Source organism: Pleurodeles waltl, chromosome 11 (assembly GCF_031143425.1).
Source record: "Pleurodeles waltl isolate 20211129_DDA chromosome 11, aPleWal1.hap1.20221129, whole genome shotgun sequence".
Taxonomy (NCBI): Eukaryota; Metazoa; Chordata; class Amphibia; order Caudata; family Salamandridae; genus Pleurodeles; species Pleurodeles waltl.
This window is the reverse complement of record NC_090450.1, coordinates 430,476,774-430,497,805: the sequence shown is the minus strand read 5'-3', so window position 1 is coordinate 430,497,805 and position 21,032 is coordinate 430,476,774. Positions and strand designations below refer to the sequence as shown.

Below are 21,032 nucleotides of genomic sequence, written 5' to 3'. Positions count from 1 at the left end.
TTTCAAAGAATATGGTGCACCCCTGTGTTTCCCCCTGCACCGGTGCTATATTTGCTGCCGTGGGCCAAAGCAGCAACCCTTGCACCATTGTGCAAGGATGGCTGCGTTGAGGGGGAGATTGTTCTTGTGCAGGAAGTAACACATTCTTGCACAAAAACAATCTTAAATGGTGATGTGCTCTTTCCATGTGTGCTGCAGAATGCAGCACACATGGAAAGAGCAAAGTACTGGAGAACTGAAGGCATTCCTCCTTGTTGCACCCTTCTAATACCACCCCTGGGTTGGCGTTAGATTTTGGTGCTGCCTCAGGTTGACGAAAACTCATAAATCTGGGGCAGCATCAAAATGCAATGGGTGTTGCTGTGGCATGCCCACAACAACAACCATAGCATGCCCCTTCCAAACAAAGTGCTGCATGTGAAGGGGCTGTATTTACAAGGTGGTGTTAGGCCACAAAATGTGGCTTAACGTCACCTTGTAAATACGGTGCAGTGCTTAGCGCCACTGGAGCGTCAACAAAGGTGACGCTCCGGTGGCGCTAGTGGTCTCTTAAATATGCCCCTTAGTAAGGGCCTCAAGGCCTATTGTTTAGTGTGTATGTTGGTCAGGGTCAGGGCGTTTTTTTGACATAAAAAAAAGACACAAAAACACAAAATTCTTAGTGTTGGCGGGGAGGACCCACGTCTTGCCCTCCACTAGGGGTTCTGACAGCCGTGACTACATATACTCTTCTCTGTGGTGATTATTCACTCCTCAGATGTCTTCTCGTATGTGGCGTAGAAGGGCCGGAGTACACCCTTACTTCAAGTCACACCCTGTCCTAAATGGGCCGCTTCTGCAGTTTGGGAGCTAAACCTAACAAAGTAGATCTATAGCCTTTACACCCTCTACTGCTCCTGGGTGCAGCCACAAAAACAATGACTCAGCTACTTCCACACCACAGCAATCAACAACCAGGCTCACCTGGCTGTGATGAGTTAAAGGGGTCTCACTGGCAGCACAAAGTCCTCTGTTAGCCCCCTGCTGGTATTCTCCTAGGTTACCGGCTCCTGATTCCCTTACTTTTCTTGGGCTTACTTATGACCTAGTAGCCCGATAGCCCAGCAGCACCAGCAACATCAGCAGCAACCTACATCACCCCCACCTGAGAACCCGAGCCCCGGCAGCAGTCTAGTCAGTAGAGGGGTGCCCAAAAGGAGGGGGAAGAAAAAGCCTGGAGCAGGTGTAGTGGGCCGTGGGGGGGAACACATGACCCAGCTCTACAGTCTTCTTTCCCCTAGAGCGAAATACGGCCAGCCGCCCGGGGGGCATCCCACACACTGAACACCAGTGCTCCGAACACTGAGCTCCTCCTGTACTTCACCTGTGCACTCCTATGTCAACTTTCCGCTCGTTTGCAAATCTGCAGCAGCCGCCAGAGTGCGTCACCTGATGAAGTAACAGTCAATAACAGTGTAGCACATAGACCAACCAACCAATACCAGTGAGGCACTTGATGACGTGGCCTACACCTTGAAGCGGCTTTCCCTACTTTACAATTTCTTTCTGCAAACAGGTTTTTTACAGAAACACAGAAGCAAGAACAATTAACTAATATCTCTTATCTGCTCTACTAAAGAAGCTTAAAGTAATCATTCATTCAAGAAAATAACCGGGAATAATGCTTTTCAACGTTAGCGCACACACACACACACAAGAGAAATCTCAGCCACTGGGAAAATCTCCCTAATTAATGCAGTATTCTCCTCTGCGCAATAGGATCTACAACACCAATCACTATTAGCACACTCACAACAGCGAGTATACATGTCCCTATCTCAATTGTGTGGTCGATTGTACCTCACAAACAGACATTAAAGGCTCCACTAAGAAAAAATGTGACAGCCTGATTTACAGCCTTATTTGAAGCGAATCAAATGTAAACTGAAGGTTCACTGAACACAAGCAGGCAACAAAGAAATAAAAACATTTGGAATGCAATAGCCTCGTGTTTGCTGGAATTAGAGCTCATAGTGTTCTAAGTTACTGACTGGACTTTTATTGCCACACAGACTGAAAATAACTAAAGGAAGAGAGCAAGGGTGAGCTGGCCCTGGAAAAGACCCCCTCTGCTGTTGGTTTATGTTTACAGAGGGAGCTGGTGGGGAGGAGAAACTGAACAAGCACCCACACTGTTGAGGTGAAACAGGCAAATGCCCCAAAAAAGTCCCTTACAGAAGAGATAGACTTGATCTCGAAAATGATTCACACACTGGCCCGTCAGATACGCCCGCCGGGCAGTGCCGGACTGCTTTACAGTGAACTCCGATCCCTATAGCTACCCCAGTCTGTCAGGACACATTCCATGATGCCGGTTTTCAAAACATGGGTTTGTACGGGGATCGAACCCGTGACCTTAATGAAAACAGCACCACGCTCTAAGCAACTGAGCTAACAGCCATATCCCTTTTTTCTGTAATGCACGTACTAAACACTTGCTTTCTGACCGCTGCACTGAAACTGGCAGTTCACCATCTATTCATTACAATCCAAAACAAAGGACTCCGGAATGCGAAGCCTCGGGCCCGGGAGCCTATGCGCCTCTGCCTCAGCGCTGTTCCATCCAGGCACACGTGCTGGGTCAGGCTGCACCCAAATTCATCGCGGCAGGCTGGTGTTCTCTGCACCAATGATGGACACCTGGCGGCACACTCGGTAGTGGGTAGCAAGCGCGGGCCTCGCCATGTGCTACGGCGGTCGAGTCAGGAGACGACCCCTCTCCATTCGCCAGATAAATGAGATGTGACGGTCTGCTCGCCGTTCGCACAAAGAGGCCCAGCCCTGCGAGGTCACCCCTTAAAAGACCTCCTGGCCTCAATCCTCACACCTTGGGGGCCATAAAGAGAGGTGGACCACCCTCCCTAAGTAGGGAGGCCCCTCATGGCCATTTGCCTCCCTAACAGGGGAGTGACGCTAGGGAGCTGTCCCCCCTATTGTTGACCTCTGACCTGTTTTTGGTCTGGAGCTCGCCACCCACGTCCGCAGCACCACCCTGCTGTCTCCGTGTCCCTGACCCCCGCCCACGCTGCTGCTAGTGTGTTCGAGGCCCTCCTCCACCCGCAGGCCTCCTCCTGCGCCTCATCCCTGGTGTCTAGTGGGCTTCTGGTAAGCGTCGCTAGACTTGTGTGCAATGTGCCGTTTTCGCCGTATCTTTTAACTGTATCTTTTAACTGTATTCTGTATTCTGCTTTCTGCGCCTTGCTCCCAGCGCTTCTGCCCCATTTGTGCCATTTTTAACTGCTGTATTCCGCTTGTGTTGTGCTGTTTAGCGTATTTGTGACTGTACTGTGTATCTTGTGATTGCCTTGTGCCTTTTTTCACTTTTTGTGCTTTCTCCGCTTGTTTTCGCCCCTTGGGTGCTCCCCCTTGCCACTTTCCCCTGCCGCTGCCTCCCTGTGGCCCCGCCCCCCTCGCGCCCTCATTCGCCGCTCCGCCCCGCCTCCCGCCTCACAGCTGCTCCTCCCTCCCCTCATAATGGCTGGCGCTGCGCGTCGAGGGTGAGCGACCTCTGAACTGTTTTTGGTCTGGAGCTCACCCCCCACGTCCGCAGCATCACCCTGCTGTCTCTGTGTCCCTGACCCCCGCCCACACTGCTGCTAGCGCGTTCGAGGCCCTCCTCCACCCGCAGGCCTCCTCCTACGCCTCATCCCTGGTGTCTAGTGGGCTTCTGGTAAGCGTTGCTAGACTTGTGTGCATTGTGCCGTTTTCGCCGTATCTTTTAACTGTATCTTTTAACTGTATTCTGTATTCTGCTTTCTGCGCCTTGCTCCCAGCGCTTCTGCCCCATTTGTGCCATTTTTAACTGCTGTATTCCGCTTGTGTTGTGCCGTTTAGCGTATTTGTGACTGTACTGTGTATCTTGTGATTGCCTTGTGCCTTTTTTCACTTTTTGTGCTTTCTCCACTTGTTTTCGCCCCTTGGGTGCTCCCCCTTGCCACTTTCCCCTGCCGCTGCCTCCCTGAGGCCCCGCCCCCCTCGCGCCCCCATTCGCCGCTCCCTCCCATCTCCCGCCTCCCAGCTGCTCCTCCCTCCCCCCTCCCTTCTTAATGGATGGCGCTGCGCGTCGAGGGTGAGCGACCTCTGACCTGTTTTTGGTCTGGAGCTCACCCCCCACGTCCGCAGCACCACCCTGCTGTCTCCATGTCCCTGACCCCCACCCACGCTGCTGCTAGCGTGTTCGAGGCCCTCCGCAACCTGGTGGAACGACTCCTCTGCCCCAGACATCGCCATCCGTGGCGGCTACAAGATCACCAGAAGAGATCGCACCAACGGAATCGGAGGAGGAATAGCCATCGTCCACAAATCCACCCTCAAGATCCACACCCACACGGACGACACCCTCAAGACAGCTGAACATCTTCATTTCCGGATCCACACGGACCCCAACACAACCCTCAGAGGAACTCTCATCTACCGTCCACCAGGACCAAGAGCCCTCTTCAGTGACACCATCGCCGACCTCGCAAGCACCCACGCCCTCGCCTCTACGGACTACATCCTCCTTGGAGACCTCAACTTCCACCTGGAGAACAACAACGACGCCAACACCGCATCACTGACCACCAACCTCTCCAACCTCAGACTCAGACAACTGGTCAACACACCCACCCACATCGCCGGCCACACGCTCGACCCAGTCTTCACCGCAAGCAACCACATCTCCTTCAGCCACACCACCGAACTCCATTGGACCGACCACCACTGCGTCCACTTCACATTAAAAAAACACACCAAGCACCACCGCACCCCACTACCTCCTCACCACCGCCGCTGGAGCAAAGTCACCGAAGACCAACTAACCAACACCCTCGCCCAGAACCCACCTACTGACCCTACTGACCCGGACACCGCCGCATTCAACCTCCAACAGTGGATCCTCAACTGTGCCAACACCCTCGCACCACTCAAGAGGCCCACCGTCAACCAAGAAAAGAAGAAAGCAGCCTGGTTCACAGACTAACTCATCACCTCCAAACGCACCAGCCAGAAACTCAAGAAAAAATGGCTTCTCGAACGCACACCCGACAGCCTGTCAAACCACAAGGAAGCCACCCGCAAGCACCACCAACTAATCCGACTCGCCAAACGCTCCCACTTCACAGAACGCCTAAACAACAACGCACACGACAGCAAGGAGCTCTTCTGCATCGTGAAGGAGCTCTCCAACCCCAGCGCCAACGTCAACGACGTCCCATCATCCCAGGAACTCTGCGACGCACTCTCCACCTTCTTCTACCAGAAGATCGCCGCCATCCACGACAGCCTTAACACCACACCTCCGCCAGACCCCACCCCCGACAACTCCTCCCACGCCGACCGCCTTACCACCTGGACCCACGTAGGCGACGCCGAAACTCGAAAGATCATGAACTCCATCCATTCAGGATCCCCCTCAGACCCCGGCCCACACCACGTCTACAACAAAGACGACTCCATCATCGCCCCCCAACTTCGAAAGATCATCAACCTGTCCTTCGATAACGCGACTTTCCCGGACAGCTGGAAGCACGCCGACATCCAAGCCCTCCTCAAGAAACCCAAGGCTGACCTCAACGACCTTAAAAACTTCTGCCCGATCTCCCTCCTCCCCTTCCCAGCAAAGGTCATCGAGAAGATCGTCAACGCCCAGCTCACCCACTACCTCGAGGACAACTCCATCCTGGACCCCTCCCAATCCGGCTTCAGACACAATCACAGCACCGAGACTGCGCTCCTCGCCGCCACAGATGACATCAGACAGCAAATGGACAACGCCGAAACTTCAGCCCTCATCCTCCTAGACCTCTCCGCTGCCTTTGATATGGTCTGCCACCGCACCTACTAACATGCCTCCACGAAGCCGGAATACAAGACAAAGCCCTCAACTGGATCGCCTCATTCCTCTCCGGCAGAACCCAGAGAGTCTGTCTCCCACCCTTCCGCTCCGAAGCCACTAACCTCACCTGCGGCATCCCCCAAGGCTCCTCGCTAAGCCCGACACTGTTCAACGTCTACATGGCACCCCTCGCACAACTGGCCCGTCAGCACAACCTCAGCTTTCTCTCCTACGCCGACGACACCCAGCTCATCCTCTCCCTCACCAAAGACCCACACACCGCCAAAGCCAACCTCCATGAGGGACTGAAATCCATCACCGAGTGGATGAGAAACAGCCGCCTGAAATTAAACTCCGACAAGACGGAGGTCCTCATCCTCGGACGCACCCCCTCGGCCTGGGACGACTCCTGGTGGCCCACCGCACTGGGACCCCCCCTACACCAGCCAACCACGCACGCAACCTCGGCTTCATCCTCGACTCTGCTCTCACCATGTCCAAACAGGTCAACGCAGTCTCCTCCTCCTGCTTCAACACCCTCCGCATGCTCCGTAGAATCTACAAGTGGATCCCGACAGAAACCAGAAAAACAGTGACCCAGGCCCTCGTCAGTAGCAGACTTGACTACGGCAACGCACTCTACACAGGCATCCCAGCAAAAGACATCCAACGATTCCAGAACGCCTCCACCCGCCTGATCCTCGACGTACCCCGCCGATGCCACATCTCCCACCACCTGAAGGACCTCCACTGGCTCCCCGTGGACAAGAGGATCACCTTTAAACTCCTCACCCACGCGCTCAAAGCACTCCACAACTCCGGACCTGCCTACCTGAACAACAGACTCAACTTCTACGTCCCCTCCCGCCAACTCCGCTCTGCCAACCTCTCCCTCGCCATCGTTCCCCGATTCCAGCGCAAGACCTCCGGCGACAGATCCTTCTCCTACCTCGCCGCCAAGACCTGGAACTCCCTCCCGACCCCCCTGCGCCAGACCCAGGACCTCCTCACCTTCAGGAGACTACTCAAGACCTGGCTCTTCGACCAATAGCAGCTACCCCTCCCCTCAGCACCTTGAAACCCTCACGGGTACGTAGCGCGCTTTAGAAATTTACTGATTGATTGTCGCCCTGCGTGCTACGTGGCCAGCTACATTTTCAGGGGCCTGCAAGTCAGTTAGGAAATTATTATTATACCACTGACACTGTTGACATTCAGTTATTTCCTCGCTAAATACAAGAATGTACATGGATATCTATTGAGTGCCAGTACTGGCACGTACAGACAAAAAGTCTGACTGGCTGCAGCTTTATTTTTCTCCAGCTATACACCTCAATCTCGGCAGAAGTGAGAGACAATAGTGTATTAAATTTGTTAATAAATCTCCAGAACGTTGTCTCAATTACAACAGTAAACGTGGTAACATTTTAAATACTGAAGTGCTTCGGTTTATGTAAGCTGTATGTTCACCTTTCAAACATCACACCAGAGGCTTTGTTTTGTCCTGCTTTCCAAGAGCGAAACACAATTGAAAGAAAACGGAGAAAATAGTATTCCTCAGCTGTGCTTATTCGTTCGATCCTATTGGTGTTGTATATAACCAGTTGCAAAGCATGATGGGAAAAGTACCAGTGCATAATAATACACCACTTGCAGTCACACCTATGCATGGCACGAATTGTGTGCTTTTAAATTAAGTACAATCTAGTTGGGAGACTGTTTCACAAGGTCATTTGTTGAAGGTGTCTACGAGAGGTATTCATGCGCAGCCGTTATGTGGAAAGAAAAGTCTAGTTATGAATTTACAACGCCAAGAGCTCTAACTCAAGCAAATGCGAGGCCTGTTGCATTGCAAATGCTTGTTTTGTTTCTGTTAACGTACAGAGAGAGTAAGTGGTTTGCCTCAAATGACAGGATGCTTACAACGAGAATCGAACCTTTGTGCCTCAATTCCAGAGTCGGTCCCTCTCTGGCCGTAACACCACATCCCAAGGACGTCAGACAAGAAACAGTTAAATCCCACTTTTTTTAGGCTGGTTGCCTAGCGCTATCTCTGAGAGGCCAAGTATTCAGTTTAGTCAGCGAACAGGAATAAACAAAGCCAAGCGGGTCGGATTAGGGGGGCACACATATAAGAAGCCAGATAGCTGCCTGCAAGGAGCGGCAGAGCTGAGCACCGAGCAGAAGAATCCTGAGCTCGCCTTGCTTTCTACTTCCGCTTCTAATTAGACCGCTACCCGCCGCCAACCTAGGCTCCACTCAGGAGCCTGACATTTTGTACTTCGAACACCCCTGTGATCAGTATTTTTGATCCGTGATTCCGCATCCAGGGTTTCTTACTCCCCGGCGAGCCTGCGTCCCCTACTTAGCCTCTTACTCTCCCACGAGTTTATCTATACACTACGAACTCCCGGTGCCTGGCCCCCTGCAGTTCTACGTTCCCGTTGGCCTGGGCTCCGATATCCTAACCCCTCGGGTTTTGAGTGTTTGCGAACCTGCTTCACAATTTACCTCATCCGTTAAACATAATTTGCCTGTGACTGCGGCCATTTCGCTCCAGCCCTCAACGATGCCTACAGACTTCAATGGCTACTGGAAGATGGTTAGCAATGACAACTTCGAGGAGTATCTGAAAGCACTAGGTAAGGCGGGGTGGTCTGCGCTAACAACAATACCGCGAGCGCCTAGGGTGCTGAACACAGCTACAACGTCTGTTTCTTGCAACTTCAAAGATAAAGCTTCATTGTATTTCATTTTGTAGTATTAGAAGGTCTATAACGTCTAGATGTACCCCCTAAGAATTTATGAAAACAAAAATTATTTGGATACAACCTTACGTTTTTGGAGTTCAACAGTAGAGATGCTGTGCTGGGCGTATAGTTTCCCCCTAAATACATAAATGTAGCCACGATACGTTGAAATAGCATTTGGCTGCTTGGTTTAGAAAGTGAACCTCTATTAAAACTAAGGACGAAATGGTTTCGTCTTCTACCAACTCAGCCTAAATAATGCTGAGGACGCTATCATCTCAACGGCAGTGCTCAAAATAATCTGTCTCTAAATTTAAAAATATAGAAGTTACAGGCACCCTTCTAAAAACTTTAGACAGGTTCTTCGACGCCAGTAGGCGTACTAAACACTGGTGCAGTAGACGCTACCCTACGACCCATATTCTAATGTAGCATGTGTTACCTATGTAGTGTTATAAAACATTAGTGTAGCGAGCACTTGTCATTATTGTGACTTTTAATGCGCGCTGACTGACAGACAGATCTGTATATTTGGTTGGAGACGTGTTTTTTGTCCGTGTCGCAGTGAACTTGATGCTGCTGGTTTGCTCACCTATCTTTAACATGGGTATGTCAGCGCTTCGTGCAGCATTTATTATTCACACCTGATTGCAAAGAGTAGCAGGTGGGATGTGCTATCGCTTCCTTGTTTGGTTGATAATGCAACCAGGTGAGTAAAACAGCAAACATACGTGCCAACAGACCCGATTCAGGTGGGAGACTCAATATTTTTAAGCCAAAAAATTGCTACATTGCAGATATCTCCTGCCTAAAATTGTCTTTACTTCCATGTGTGGCAATGTAGAAAATAAAGTACCCTGATAAAAATTTTAGAATTCAAAATCTTTCTCTTTCCAGTGTTAAAATGTGGGCATGTATGGGCCTATGAACCCCCCCATCTTGTGACTGTGGTATAAGGTGGCACTCAAGGAAGTCTGCATGCACCTTAGAAAACTATCTATTGGGTCCCACCCTGAGATGGTGAATGGAGCAGCTCAGGATGTGCACTGGAACTGCAGTCAATAAAAAGATCTATGGTATCCACCCAGAAGCTATGCAGTGCCACTGAAGGAAATCCACAGACTCCCACGGCATATAGGCCCACCAAGGTGGTGAGAGTTGGACTGGATGAGATTCAGGAAGCCAAGAATTGGCGCAGGTGTTCATCAGCAGAATCTGTTGAAGGAATGTAGTTTGTCTAGAAATAAGGGCTTTGGCAAGGGAGAGGGTGAAGGGAGGGATCAGAGAGCCCAAGAAGGGCATAGCTTCTGGCCTAGGCCCCTCCTGGCCCCAAAACAGCCCAACCATTACCCTCTTTGCCATGAGATCAACATTATAGTTATAGTACTTAATGTGCAAGAGTCAAGTGAGTCCAGATCAGACAACAGGTTACAAGCTGCAATGGTCTCTAGGAAGAAAGGCAGACCTGAAAGGAAAAACAGCCATACACAACAGATGCAGTAGAGCTATCTACATTCGGTGTTAGCGCTTGGGTTAGCGTCCAGGCTCTACAGCTAGTATTTTCAAGTAAATGTTGTATGTATATGGTGAAACATTCCACACAGACTTCCGCAGTCCATGCTGGCAGAGGGGTACCCTATGTACACTAACTAGAAATGTGCTTTTAATTGACGTCGGTTGAAGGTAGAGGACACGCTTTATCTCAGCTTCTCTTATCCTTGGCCCAGCAATTACTTTAAGAGATTTCTCCATCTCTTGCAGGAGAAACAAGCAGTAAATACTTTCAAACTCTGCCCACTCTGTGGGTGCAATAAAGAGATTCCTCTCCAGAAGTTCTTCCTGTTTCTTTGTCTTTCCTCATGACAGGGACAGGAAGTAGGGTGCCTATTGGGCCTAGACCTGCATGGGGCATACACAGGATCTTTCTGTGCTGGCATCAAGGAGAGACAGGTTGTGCTACCTGTTTGAACATTCATTGAGAAGAGGAAGTTGCCTTGCAGTATGAAGGATGTTTCCTTTTGTGGGAGTTTATCTATGGAGGAAGTTGAAAAGAATCCTAAGAACCTACATTTGCCCCTGAAGTGGTTGTTTGGGATAATTTGATGTCCAATCGGCAAAAGTCAGGCATGCGTGGATTATTCAGTGGTGTGGTCTCACAAGAACCAATTACGACCTGTGGTTCACACCTGTATTGCAGAGGAGAGCTTGCAGCACATGGTTGAGCGTTCATTTTCTTTATTTAATGTGGACTTACCCGTTGGTATAGTGTGTTTTCACGGAATGTGCTCAGCTGGCTGGGATAATTATAAACGTACTATTCAGGATGGGCAAACATGATAGAAAGAGGAGCACTATCTGGGAAATACCTCCTCTACTTCGTCCCTTTCTCCTACCAGGAAAAAGCAAAATGAGCAAGTGGGCTCAGCGAAGGATGATTTTGAAGGAAAGATCAGGAAGATTGTGTTGCAAACCTCTGCCCGACTGCAGCGATCTCCTAACACATATTTATATGTTACTTTAGTAAATGTGGGAGGGACGGTGATAGTGGCTGCAAAAATGGGGCAAAATTATGTCTAAATAGCTAGGATTTGGGGGGGGTAAGAAGTGGTTCAGGGAGGTTTTGAGAGGGGATTAGGCAGGGACATGCACCGACCCATAACAGAGAGCCTATTCTTATTAACAAACTGCACTTCTAAAATGACTACAGGGAACAAAAATCTCAAAACAGTTGTAAACAATCTCCAACTCTGGCCTGGAGTAAGTCCAACACCATACAGTGCGAGCCACTGGTACTGAAACATTATCCCATATAAATATATTACATTTAATTTTTTTAAAAAAGGGTATTAAAATATGTTTTAATAAAATACTTTTTTTTTTTATACACACATTTAATTAATTTTGAGTTATTGTTTTTTAAAAAATAAATGAAATTTAACAACTTTTTATTTTAACATTTTTTGCTATGGGTTTCTATTTTAAGTCTGTGACACCATTATTTTCTATTTGATTGCGTTGCAGGTCCTGTTTGACTTTATTAACTTTGAAAATGTAGTTTGGCAATATTAATGGGCTTCTTCTTTTGTGGGTGGGTGTTTGTTATCATGTCCCTCTTTAAACACCTCCTTATGCTTTCTTAAACCCTATCATACTCCTCCCTATAATCGTCCATTTTGTAGAAGACGTTACCCATTTTTCCACTACTTCCCCTGTTTCCTCCCACATTTACTTCTAAGTTGCAACTTACATGTGGCGATATCCTCATAAAAAATTGTAGTAAGTGAGTAGCACTACAGTAGTACTTCTTTATGTATTACAAAATGAATTGTGTGAATCAGGCCCAAAGTTTAAGAGTAAAATTACACATGTAGATTTCCTCATATCTAAATTTACCTTAGTAAATAGGCCCGTAAGCCATCTCTGTCAAAGTGATAACAGAAATGCAATGTGAAGTCTCTTCTTTAGGATGATTTTTGACATTTGTATTAATCTGTTTTTATTAAGGGTGAGGTAATAATCATTGCATTTTGTGTGCGAGTTATTGTGCAAATGACTGATGTGCTCCTAACCATAGCTTGTGAATTTCAGTGCTTTCTCAGTTTTAATTTGTAACTGTAACAGTACTTCAACTGTTTTCTTTGTTTTAAATGAATAAAAAAAAAATATATATATATAATCTAACCTAGTGGTGGGTGCCACTCAGCTTTTTTTGGAAAGCCACGTCCCCCCAAAAAATAAAGAAAAGGGTCCATGGTACGAACACCCTGACCCCTTAGCCTAGGACTAAAAAGCATTTATTTTTTATTTTAAGAACGGCGTCGCGGTGGATCCGCAGATTTGTGGTAAAAATGTTTAAACAAAAAAAAAAAAAGTGTTGTATCTGCCCTTCGTTACTATAATGCCCTTGGGTGGGCCATGTCACAGGGGCTTTTGTATAAAATTAAAAAAAGCGGGGGGTCTCCTGGTCCTCTCCTGCTGTCCTGGAGACCGCTACCTCCCAGGGGCTTATGAGTTATTTGCATGGGGCCCCGTGCCCCGAGTTGCCCTGGGGACCACCACCTCCCCATTGCAAATATGCATGAAGGGTCTTTGTGCCCCAGGACCACCACATTCCTGAGACGAAGTGCACAGTTGGAGGGGGGCTGCGCAGCCCCCCTCTTGGAGCCACTGATGGCCCTGGGGACCGCCACCCCCAGGGCTGGCTCCTGTTATGTCCCGGGATGCCCACCCTGGGACATACCTGTTTGCTGTGGCTTGGCTTCAGTCACGGCAAACACTTTGGGTTTTGACAGCGGGACCAGCAAAGCAGGTTCCACTGTCAAAATCAGAATCTTTTATCTCTGTTCCCTGCACAAGTGCAGGGGACAGAGACGAAATGCTTGAGCAAGCACGGAGCTGTTGTCATAGCATCTGCTTGCTTGCTAACGCAATGGCAATGCGAGGGAAGCCATTAAAAAAAAAAAAAAAAACATAACGAAATAAATATACAGGGACCATGTGGGAGCCCTTGAAGGCTCCCACGCAGTTCCCTATAGCCTATAAAGGGCCTAAAAACAAAACAACCAAAAAACCTAGCACTGCGCTTTGGGGGTTCGAGCCAGCTGGACTCGTTTCCCTCTTAATTTTTTTTTTTACTAAAAAAAAAAAAAAAAACATAAAAAAAAAAAAAAAAAAAAAAATATTTTTATTTTAAATCAAACACAAATATCTCATTCTAGGTATATGAGACATTAAAGTCTAAAAACATCTTTTCCTCTCACTTTCTTTCTGTCTTTCTTTCAGTTTATTTCCCACACTCCTACTCACACTTGTGCACCCACTCAAAGACCTACTCAGACACCTACCCACCACCTCACAGACCCACTGACACCCTCATTCACTCACTCTCACACTGGCACACCCACTAAAACTCTGATGTACACACTCATACCTAGACAGACAATCTGACAGCCACCCTCACCCCCAGATTCACCCTCTCACACCACATTCTCTCTCCCAGAGAAGCCGTGGCTAACTCCCGCCGTGCACAACCAAAGGGCTGTGCACAGCATGGGTTTGGGTGGTTAGGGGATATTGGTCGCAGGGTCTGGCTGCCTGCCATGTTTTGCGAGCAACCTCCTCTGCGCATGGGTGAAGGTCGTGCAGGGTGCAAGGTTGGGAGGTTATAGGGGTTGGCCTTCGGCCAGGCCCCGTGGCCAACCAATGCCGTGCCCGGCCAAAGGCTGTGCGCAGAGGTGGTTGGATTAATATAGAGTAATTAAAATTACTATACATAAAAAAAAAAAAAATCTCCAAAGGCTACAGGGACGTTAAAGTCAGGAAATTGAATAAAAAAAAAACCCATAGAAATTCACTTACAAAACCAAAGGTTGCAGGGACGTTATAGTTAGGCTCTCATTTTAAATGTACAAAACTATAGAAATTCACTAGTCACAGTTGGCTACCTCAAGTAACTATAACTCATGCCCTCGCCATGCACTGCTAACTACCCCAAAAATTAAGGGATCCACACCACCTTTATAACATCATTTATAATATCAATGTAATATTTGCAGTAACATTTTTGACAAAAAAACTGTGCATGGGGAGGGCACAAGTTACAGTTACTTGAGGTAACTCTAACTATACCTGGTGAATTTCTGTGGTTTTATAGGTTTTTTGTGTGTGTGTGTATATATATATATATATATATATAACACCTACTGGTGGTCCTCAGTAGGTCATTATAGTTAGTATGTTTCCATAGGAAAACCGTTTTTTGAGTTGCCTATATCTATGGCATTGTTTGATAGATCTTCACAAAATGTTTAAAAATAAGTGTGCCCGTAATTCTTGTTGCTCGTAGAAAGTTTTGGGTCCAAAAAAGTGCATTTCCCATGTTAATTCCCATAGCAGTTTGAATTTGACTACAGCCCGAAACCACTGGAAAGAATTGCACCACATTTGGCAGTAAGGTATATATTGGTCCGCTGATTGTGCTTTTTGTTTTTTGGTGTAAATCTGTTCAGTAGTTGTTGATAAATTTAAGGAAATCCATATTTGTATATCTGGAGCTGCGGATCCTCCCTGCTGACTTCGCGAAGAATAACAGGCTCATCCAGGGGAATACAGAGCTGTGATTGGCTGCTAACACTTCAACCAGGAAGTGTTGACAGCCATTTTGAGACACAGCTTCAGCAGAGTCTGAAAAATAAACGTGTAATGCATGAAAAGGGGGTATGGTACCTTACCCTACCCCACTAGCCTTGGTGCAGGGGTCTCACAGGGACCCCCTGAAGACTAACAAGGCATTAAAAAAACACAGAGAATCACAAATATTCCTGAATTTTGCCACATTAAAAAAAAAAAAAAAGCACTTGCTTTCATTTTTGGCCTGGGTGGACAGCAGCTATAGTTACCTTAGGCTGCAAGTTATAGTTACGTGAAATAACTCTAACTATAAATGCTGATTTATCTATGATTTTGTGCGAGTAAATTCAGAAACTAACTATAACGTCTCTGTAGCCTTTGTTTTTTTTTTCCCCCAGTGTGTGTATATATTTAGATAGGTAGATAGATATGTGGATATGATGAGGCATTCAATGTTTGCTACAGGGTCTGAGAAAAACACGTCACGTCAGGTTGTTTGAACCATCTTTATAGTATATTCAGGAAATGTTTGATACAGATACAACTGTTCTATTATGTATATGTTAACAGCTAGTATGTATAAACACATTCAGTCACTAACAACAAAACATGGACCTTTTAGCCATTAACCACCGCAGTGGGTACACATCGCATTGTGTGACCAGAAGGAACACTTGCACCTGTACAGTCTGCTGTCCTGCTACATAAATATGGGTTGTATGCTGAGTATAGTAAGGAAACTCAGTGCCCAAGAACCGGTTTTGCAGAAACATGGTTTTTGAATAAAAATACCATCCAGACAAAGGTCAATCTTTGCAAAAAGCGCTGCATTTGCTGTCTCTACGTAGACCAATTCCTCATTCCCATATAAGTGGTTTAATAGAAAGCTGCTGTAGGTCTATGCTTTAGACAACTGTAGCTGTATGTTGGAGACTTCAAATTACAAATAAATGTACACATGCATAGCTACAATACAGTACGGAAAAGTGGGTTATAGTTCAGTTCTCTTCAGCTGTTGGCTATTGATTTTTTTTTTTTTTTTAAATGTTGCCCTTGCCTTTAGACTATAATTTTGAGCATACTCGGAGCACGCTTTTCTGGGCTAGAAATTTACCGGAATTAATCCCCAACACAAAGGGTTGATAAGATTTGGTATTATGGATTAATGAAGTGGTTAATACAGCTTGGGTAGTAAAATGCAAATCTCTATTTTCCAAATCACCGACTGTCAGTTTCTTGATTCCTATACATTTCAAGATTTTCATCAAACAGCCCTGATGAAGTCTATGGGTTACATCCCAATAGATGAAACACATGTTGGCTGGAGTTTGAGCTGAAGAGAAGGCTATACGAATGTGAAGTAAAACACGGATATCATATAACAATGTGTAATATTATAAGACATGTGCCTTAATTTGTGCTCATGGTTTGACAATCATTGAATGTTAATGTATAGGGTTTTTGGGTGTGCTCCCTATTAAGAGCACCGGCTTGCAAATATTTTTGCAACTATTTAGCTTAACAAATAACTGTACGATTGTGAGTGCCAAATTATTACCTCAAAACCACCGATTATTGTGATTTTAGCATTTGTCTGGATAACCTTTCCACTGTGCTGCATTACGCTTCTAGCATTGCCAGTGCAGGATGTTACTCCTGTTGCCCCCTCTTCCCCGAGGCCTACCTCAAACTCTGCACCCTACGTGGCACAGGCTTGATTGTAATTTGGCTCTGTGAATGCTTGCTGAATTGCAATTGTTGTATACGAGCAAGACAATACTTGTATCTGTATGTTTTCTTATTTACTATCTCGCCACCCTTTTCACCATCATGTTTTGTTCTCACTCCCGGTACCTTATGCACCCCCGCTCAAGGATCCCTTTTATCTCATTCCTTCTGTTTTTCCTGCTTTTCAAATCTTTCTCCATATTTCCTGGCCTCACCTTGTCATTGCCCCTCTAAATTTTTATAGTTATTTTCATCCCTCCCGGTCTCATATTTCTTCTGTGCTCCAACCCTACTCTGTCTGCTGTTTCATGGAGTTTCTCCTCCTTGCCCTCCCTTTAACTCCTGCATTGTCGCTTTCCTTCAGTCTCTCACTGTTTAAATGATGCTGCACTGTAGTCCTGACTGTCCACTCCACTTCCTTCTGTTGTCAACAGGGAGAAACAGTAAACACAGGATGGTGTTTGGATGTGAGGGAGAGGCACACCACAATGTGCAACCTCACTGGAACAAATTGTGGTGTACCTGAGAGCCTACAGTTTGTCGTTCTCAATCTTCAGGAATTTGCGGTCTTTCTACAGCCATCTTTACCTGTTCAAACACAATGTTGCTGGTATTTAACATATATTTAGATCGGCTTTGGGTCTGCTCAAGGCTGAATGGCTTTTCTGTCTCTTTTAGTTTCTGCTCCTGATATGAACGTTCCTACCATTTTTAGAAATTAGTCCCACCTCTGGAGCATTTTGAAATCTCCTTGTTTTGATTGGATTAGTTGTATCCTTTCACAGCTGACATCAGAGGACTATTTTTTATTTTGCATGTTGTATTGTGCTTCACTTTTAGCACTCTTAGGAGCACATGCCTCACTCCTTTCTCTTACCCAACCTATTTGTGCCTGCATTGTGTTGCTACCTTCTGCCCCTTCATCTTCTACTTCTGTCATTTATCATTGCTCCTGTCCGCTCCTTGCTCTCTTTCCTTCCTCCATTTCTTCTTTTAGCAATTCTTTGTACATTAGTCCCACATAGCCTTCATAATCCCAATTTTTTTTAAAAGCCAGAACGATTCCCGCTGTCAGTGCTTGTTGAAGTTGGTGTGTATGACATGCTTGTCATGTGATATTGTAGTTCCTTCAGATAATGGCTTAGTCACAACTAGCCCCGTTTCTCAGGTAGGTTTGCCAGCCCCCTGCTCCCAGTCTTCTGCTTCTGATGTGATGCTTTGCAGGCACAGGTTTAGGAAGTGCTGGAGCATTTCAGGCATGCTCTAAATGAGGTCAATTAATCTTTTCACCAAACATAAGGGGTAGAAGGGTTAGGCATCAAAATGTAAACAACAATTTAGAATTACAGTATGACCCATTTGCCCACACAAGGAAACCTCCAGTTGGGAAATAAAGTTAAAGGATTTTATTACAGACTGATGCTCACATTTATGTAAATGATTCTCAAAACAGGAGTATAAATGTACAGAATCACCATGGGTTGACCCAGTCATTGAAAGAAGTTTAGGAGAACTAACATAAACAGGACTAAGCACTCTAAAACAAAACAGAAGAGCACTAAAAATAGTTGGTGCTCGGTAAACAAATGCTGTCCAATTCTTTCAAGTTTGAGGACAATTTTAAGAATCATCTAAATTTTCTCTAACCTAGGTAAGAGAAATCCCTGCAAAGTGGCAAGTCTCAAGTGCCCATGTGCTGGGCTAAAACAAATAAGGGTAACAAGGAAAAAGAGGACAAACAGAGTTTGAAAAAATGACATCTGGGGCAAAAGGTGACTAATCAAATTTGGCAAAAATTAAGTTAGAAGGGAAGGCATCAGCATTTCAGAAGCTTGGTCAAGAGTCTTCGTCTTGTGTCAAGGGAAAAGTTCAAAGTCTCAGCAAAGCATTGGAAATGTGGGCTAAGGATAAAGAGTTTGGTACTTCTCCAAGTCTAAGCAAGGGTGCTAAAGGGATATGCAAGAAGAATGCTACTAATCCAACTGGGGCACTGTAAATTAAAGTCCAAAGTGCACAATGAGTTGTACATCCATCACACCGCACAAATCGGAAGGTTGATTGTCCTATCTTAATCCATCATATGACAATCTCTTAAAACATCCCCATTACCAACATGGGGAAAGGCATCCACCTTAGCTCATCTCTATGATTTGAAACAAAATTGTAGGCTCAGGCACTTTTCACATCCTCTCGTAGCGTTATGTACCATTAGCAAGGATACTTTCTCAAGCTCTCTATGCATAAAACAGTAGGACGTCTACATCCAAGACAACATTTCATGGGAATGAAGTCTGGAAGCAATGACTCATTAGAAAGAATGGCTACGCATTTTTCCACACATTTTATGAAACAGAACTTTGCAGGTCTCACTTGGACTAACTAAAGCAAATTAAAATGGCACATTCATTTATGCTAAGTAGTGCACATATAACATTTAAAAATAGGAATTCACTAGCAATAAACCTTTTCAATGTTTGTTACAGTACATTAAAAATGAAATATCTTTGTTAATACACTCAAGTTAGGTACAACAGGCAACTACATTTTCAACAGTAACAGGTCTCAGTACATTGCCAACAATCCTTTTCACTAGACTTTCAAGCCACTTTCCTACTGCAGAGAAACCACTCCCTATTGTTTCCCAGGCTCCTACCACTTCTAACTCCTTCACATCCTTTTTCAGGTCACACATTTGCGATGTACTTCTTCAGCTGCTTACTATTGTGTGGTATATAGGTACAACATTGTTTAACCTGCAACATCTTACACACATTGCCCTGTCAGGCTTTGAGCATTCTACTCGCCCACTTGGTATGGCGAGTCATATTTTATGAAGTTGAGCTATTTTTTAGGACTTGCTCCTTCTGGCGAGTTGACATAGAACAGGTGTTCTATTCAGTCAGAAAGTGAAGAAGGCCTTTAAATCTTATTATTGTCACACTTGACCTGAGTATAGAGACATAGGTCAAAAGACAGTTTGTCTTACAATTAATTTTCCTTCTGACTGCAGGGTTCCAGGATTCTGTCAGTTTCTTTCCTAGCACACAACATTTAAATAGCTAAGTCATCTGTACAAACATTTCAACATTTATTTCAGTGGTTGTGAAAGCCCATTGTTTGAACTTCTGTGTGATGAAAACATATTTTAATAGGGTGAAAACAGATCAGAACACCTTACTTGGTGAAGTGCAAAGAATAAATATGATCTCTGAGTTTCATAGATTTGGTAATACATTATATAGTTCTAACAGTAAAGCTGCAAGTTAGTTGGAGAGATTTTGGGTTTGGAAATTGTCTGTAAATGACAGTGAGACAACATCATCCTTTAGTAACATATTTATTAAAAGTGAGTGTTTAAACATAAATCCTCCTGCCCTGGTAGCAATGTTATTAGTAAACTAAGAGTCAAGTAATGGTTAATGTGTCCCCTATATGTGGGCTAGATTCTTTTTATACATGGTGCAAACATTTAGTTTATTTAATGAAACAGAGACGTTTTTTTCGTACAGCAGAAATGCTCCACTCACATATTTAAAGGTACACTCATATGTGAGAATGAAGAAAAAGGTGACTCTGTAAACTACAATATTTGCCCAGGATCACACAATTTAAGACCGTTTGTGGGTCAAGTACATTACGTTTATGGCCGAGTAGATTATTCAAGATACTCGACCTGCAGGTCTAGTAACATTTTAACGATTTTTCAAGGCTGGCCTCTTTTGCAAGAAGGATGTCTAATGCAAGTCTATTTTTAGAACCATTCAACCATTTCAGTGTCCACTAACAAGAAGGCACTGCTGGAGCTGCAGATAGCTTATCTACAATTGTTGACAACTTCCTTATGTTGTGCTCTTTCAGGATCATTCCCACAGATGGAATTATGACACCAAAAAAATCTCCTACTATCTCTGAAGCACTTTCACCTCCCTTGGCTTGGGCATCTGGCTTCTTATCCTAAATAGGATCATCAAAATGCTCCACATGATAAATCTTTGGCAAGATTACTCCTAGATAACATGTACCATGCCATCTTTTAGGTAACCTATAATATACATTCCTTCTACAGATGAAACAAACTCCTGGCATGGTGGTGTCTTGTCCAGCTAACGCGTAATGTCCAAACACTCTAAACAAAAACAAATGTCTGCATTCACTAGTCCCTACAAATTTTGTATCAGTTTTCAATTTAGGCCTATATAGTCACAGCATCCTTACATGTTGCCAATCTAAGGCAAGTGATCTGTGACTCCCTGCTAGTGCATCTTCTCTACCCCAACAATGTAGAACTACTCCTTTCTCTACTTTTGCTCTCATTGCTTTTCTTCTGTGTTTGAATTGTCCTATAAACTCCATTTTACTGAGGTAAGAATACTGGTCAGATTGTTTCTGTGGGCATAGACTGTACCAAATGTCAGTGTAGGTTCGAAGAAAACTCACACAGTGTCAATGTTTTCAGCTTTAGCAATGTTGCTCAAATGTTTCATGGTGGGAACAATTGAGAAAACCAAATAATAATTAGTGGAATTATACTGAAATTACTTTTTCTGATACAAAATCGTCAGCAGTAAACT

The 21,032-nt window shown here is 45.4% G+C and overlaps 1 protein-coding gene across 1 annotated transcript in view; it reads left to right on the top strand.

Annotated features, from left to right (window-relative positions):
- Positions 1-7,919: 7,919 nt before the first annotated feature.
- RBP1 (retinol binding protein 1) overlaps positions 7,920-21,032 on the top strand; it is a 134,938-nt gene continuing 121,825 nt past the window's right edge. The window contains exon 1 of the mRNA XM_069213792.1: positions 7,920-8,496. Coding sequence (XP_069069893.1) covers positions 8,424-8,496 — 73 coding nt within the window. The 5' untranslated portion in view covers positions 7,920-8,423. The remainder of the gene's footprint in view (positions 8,497-21,032) is intronic.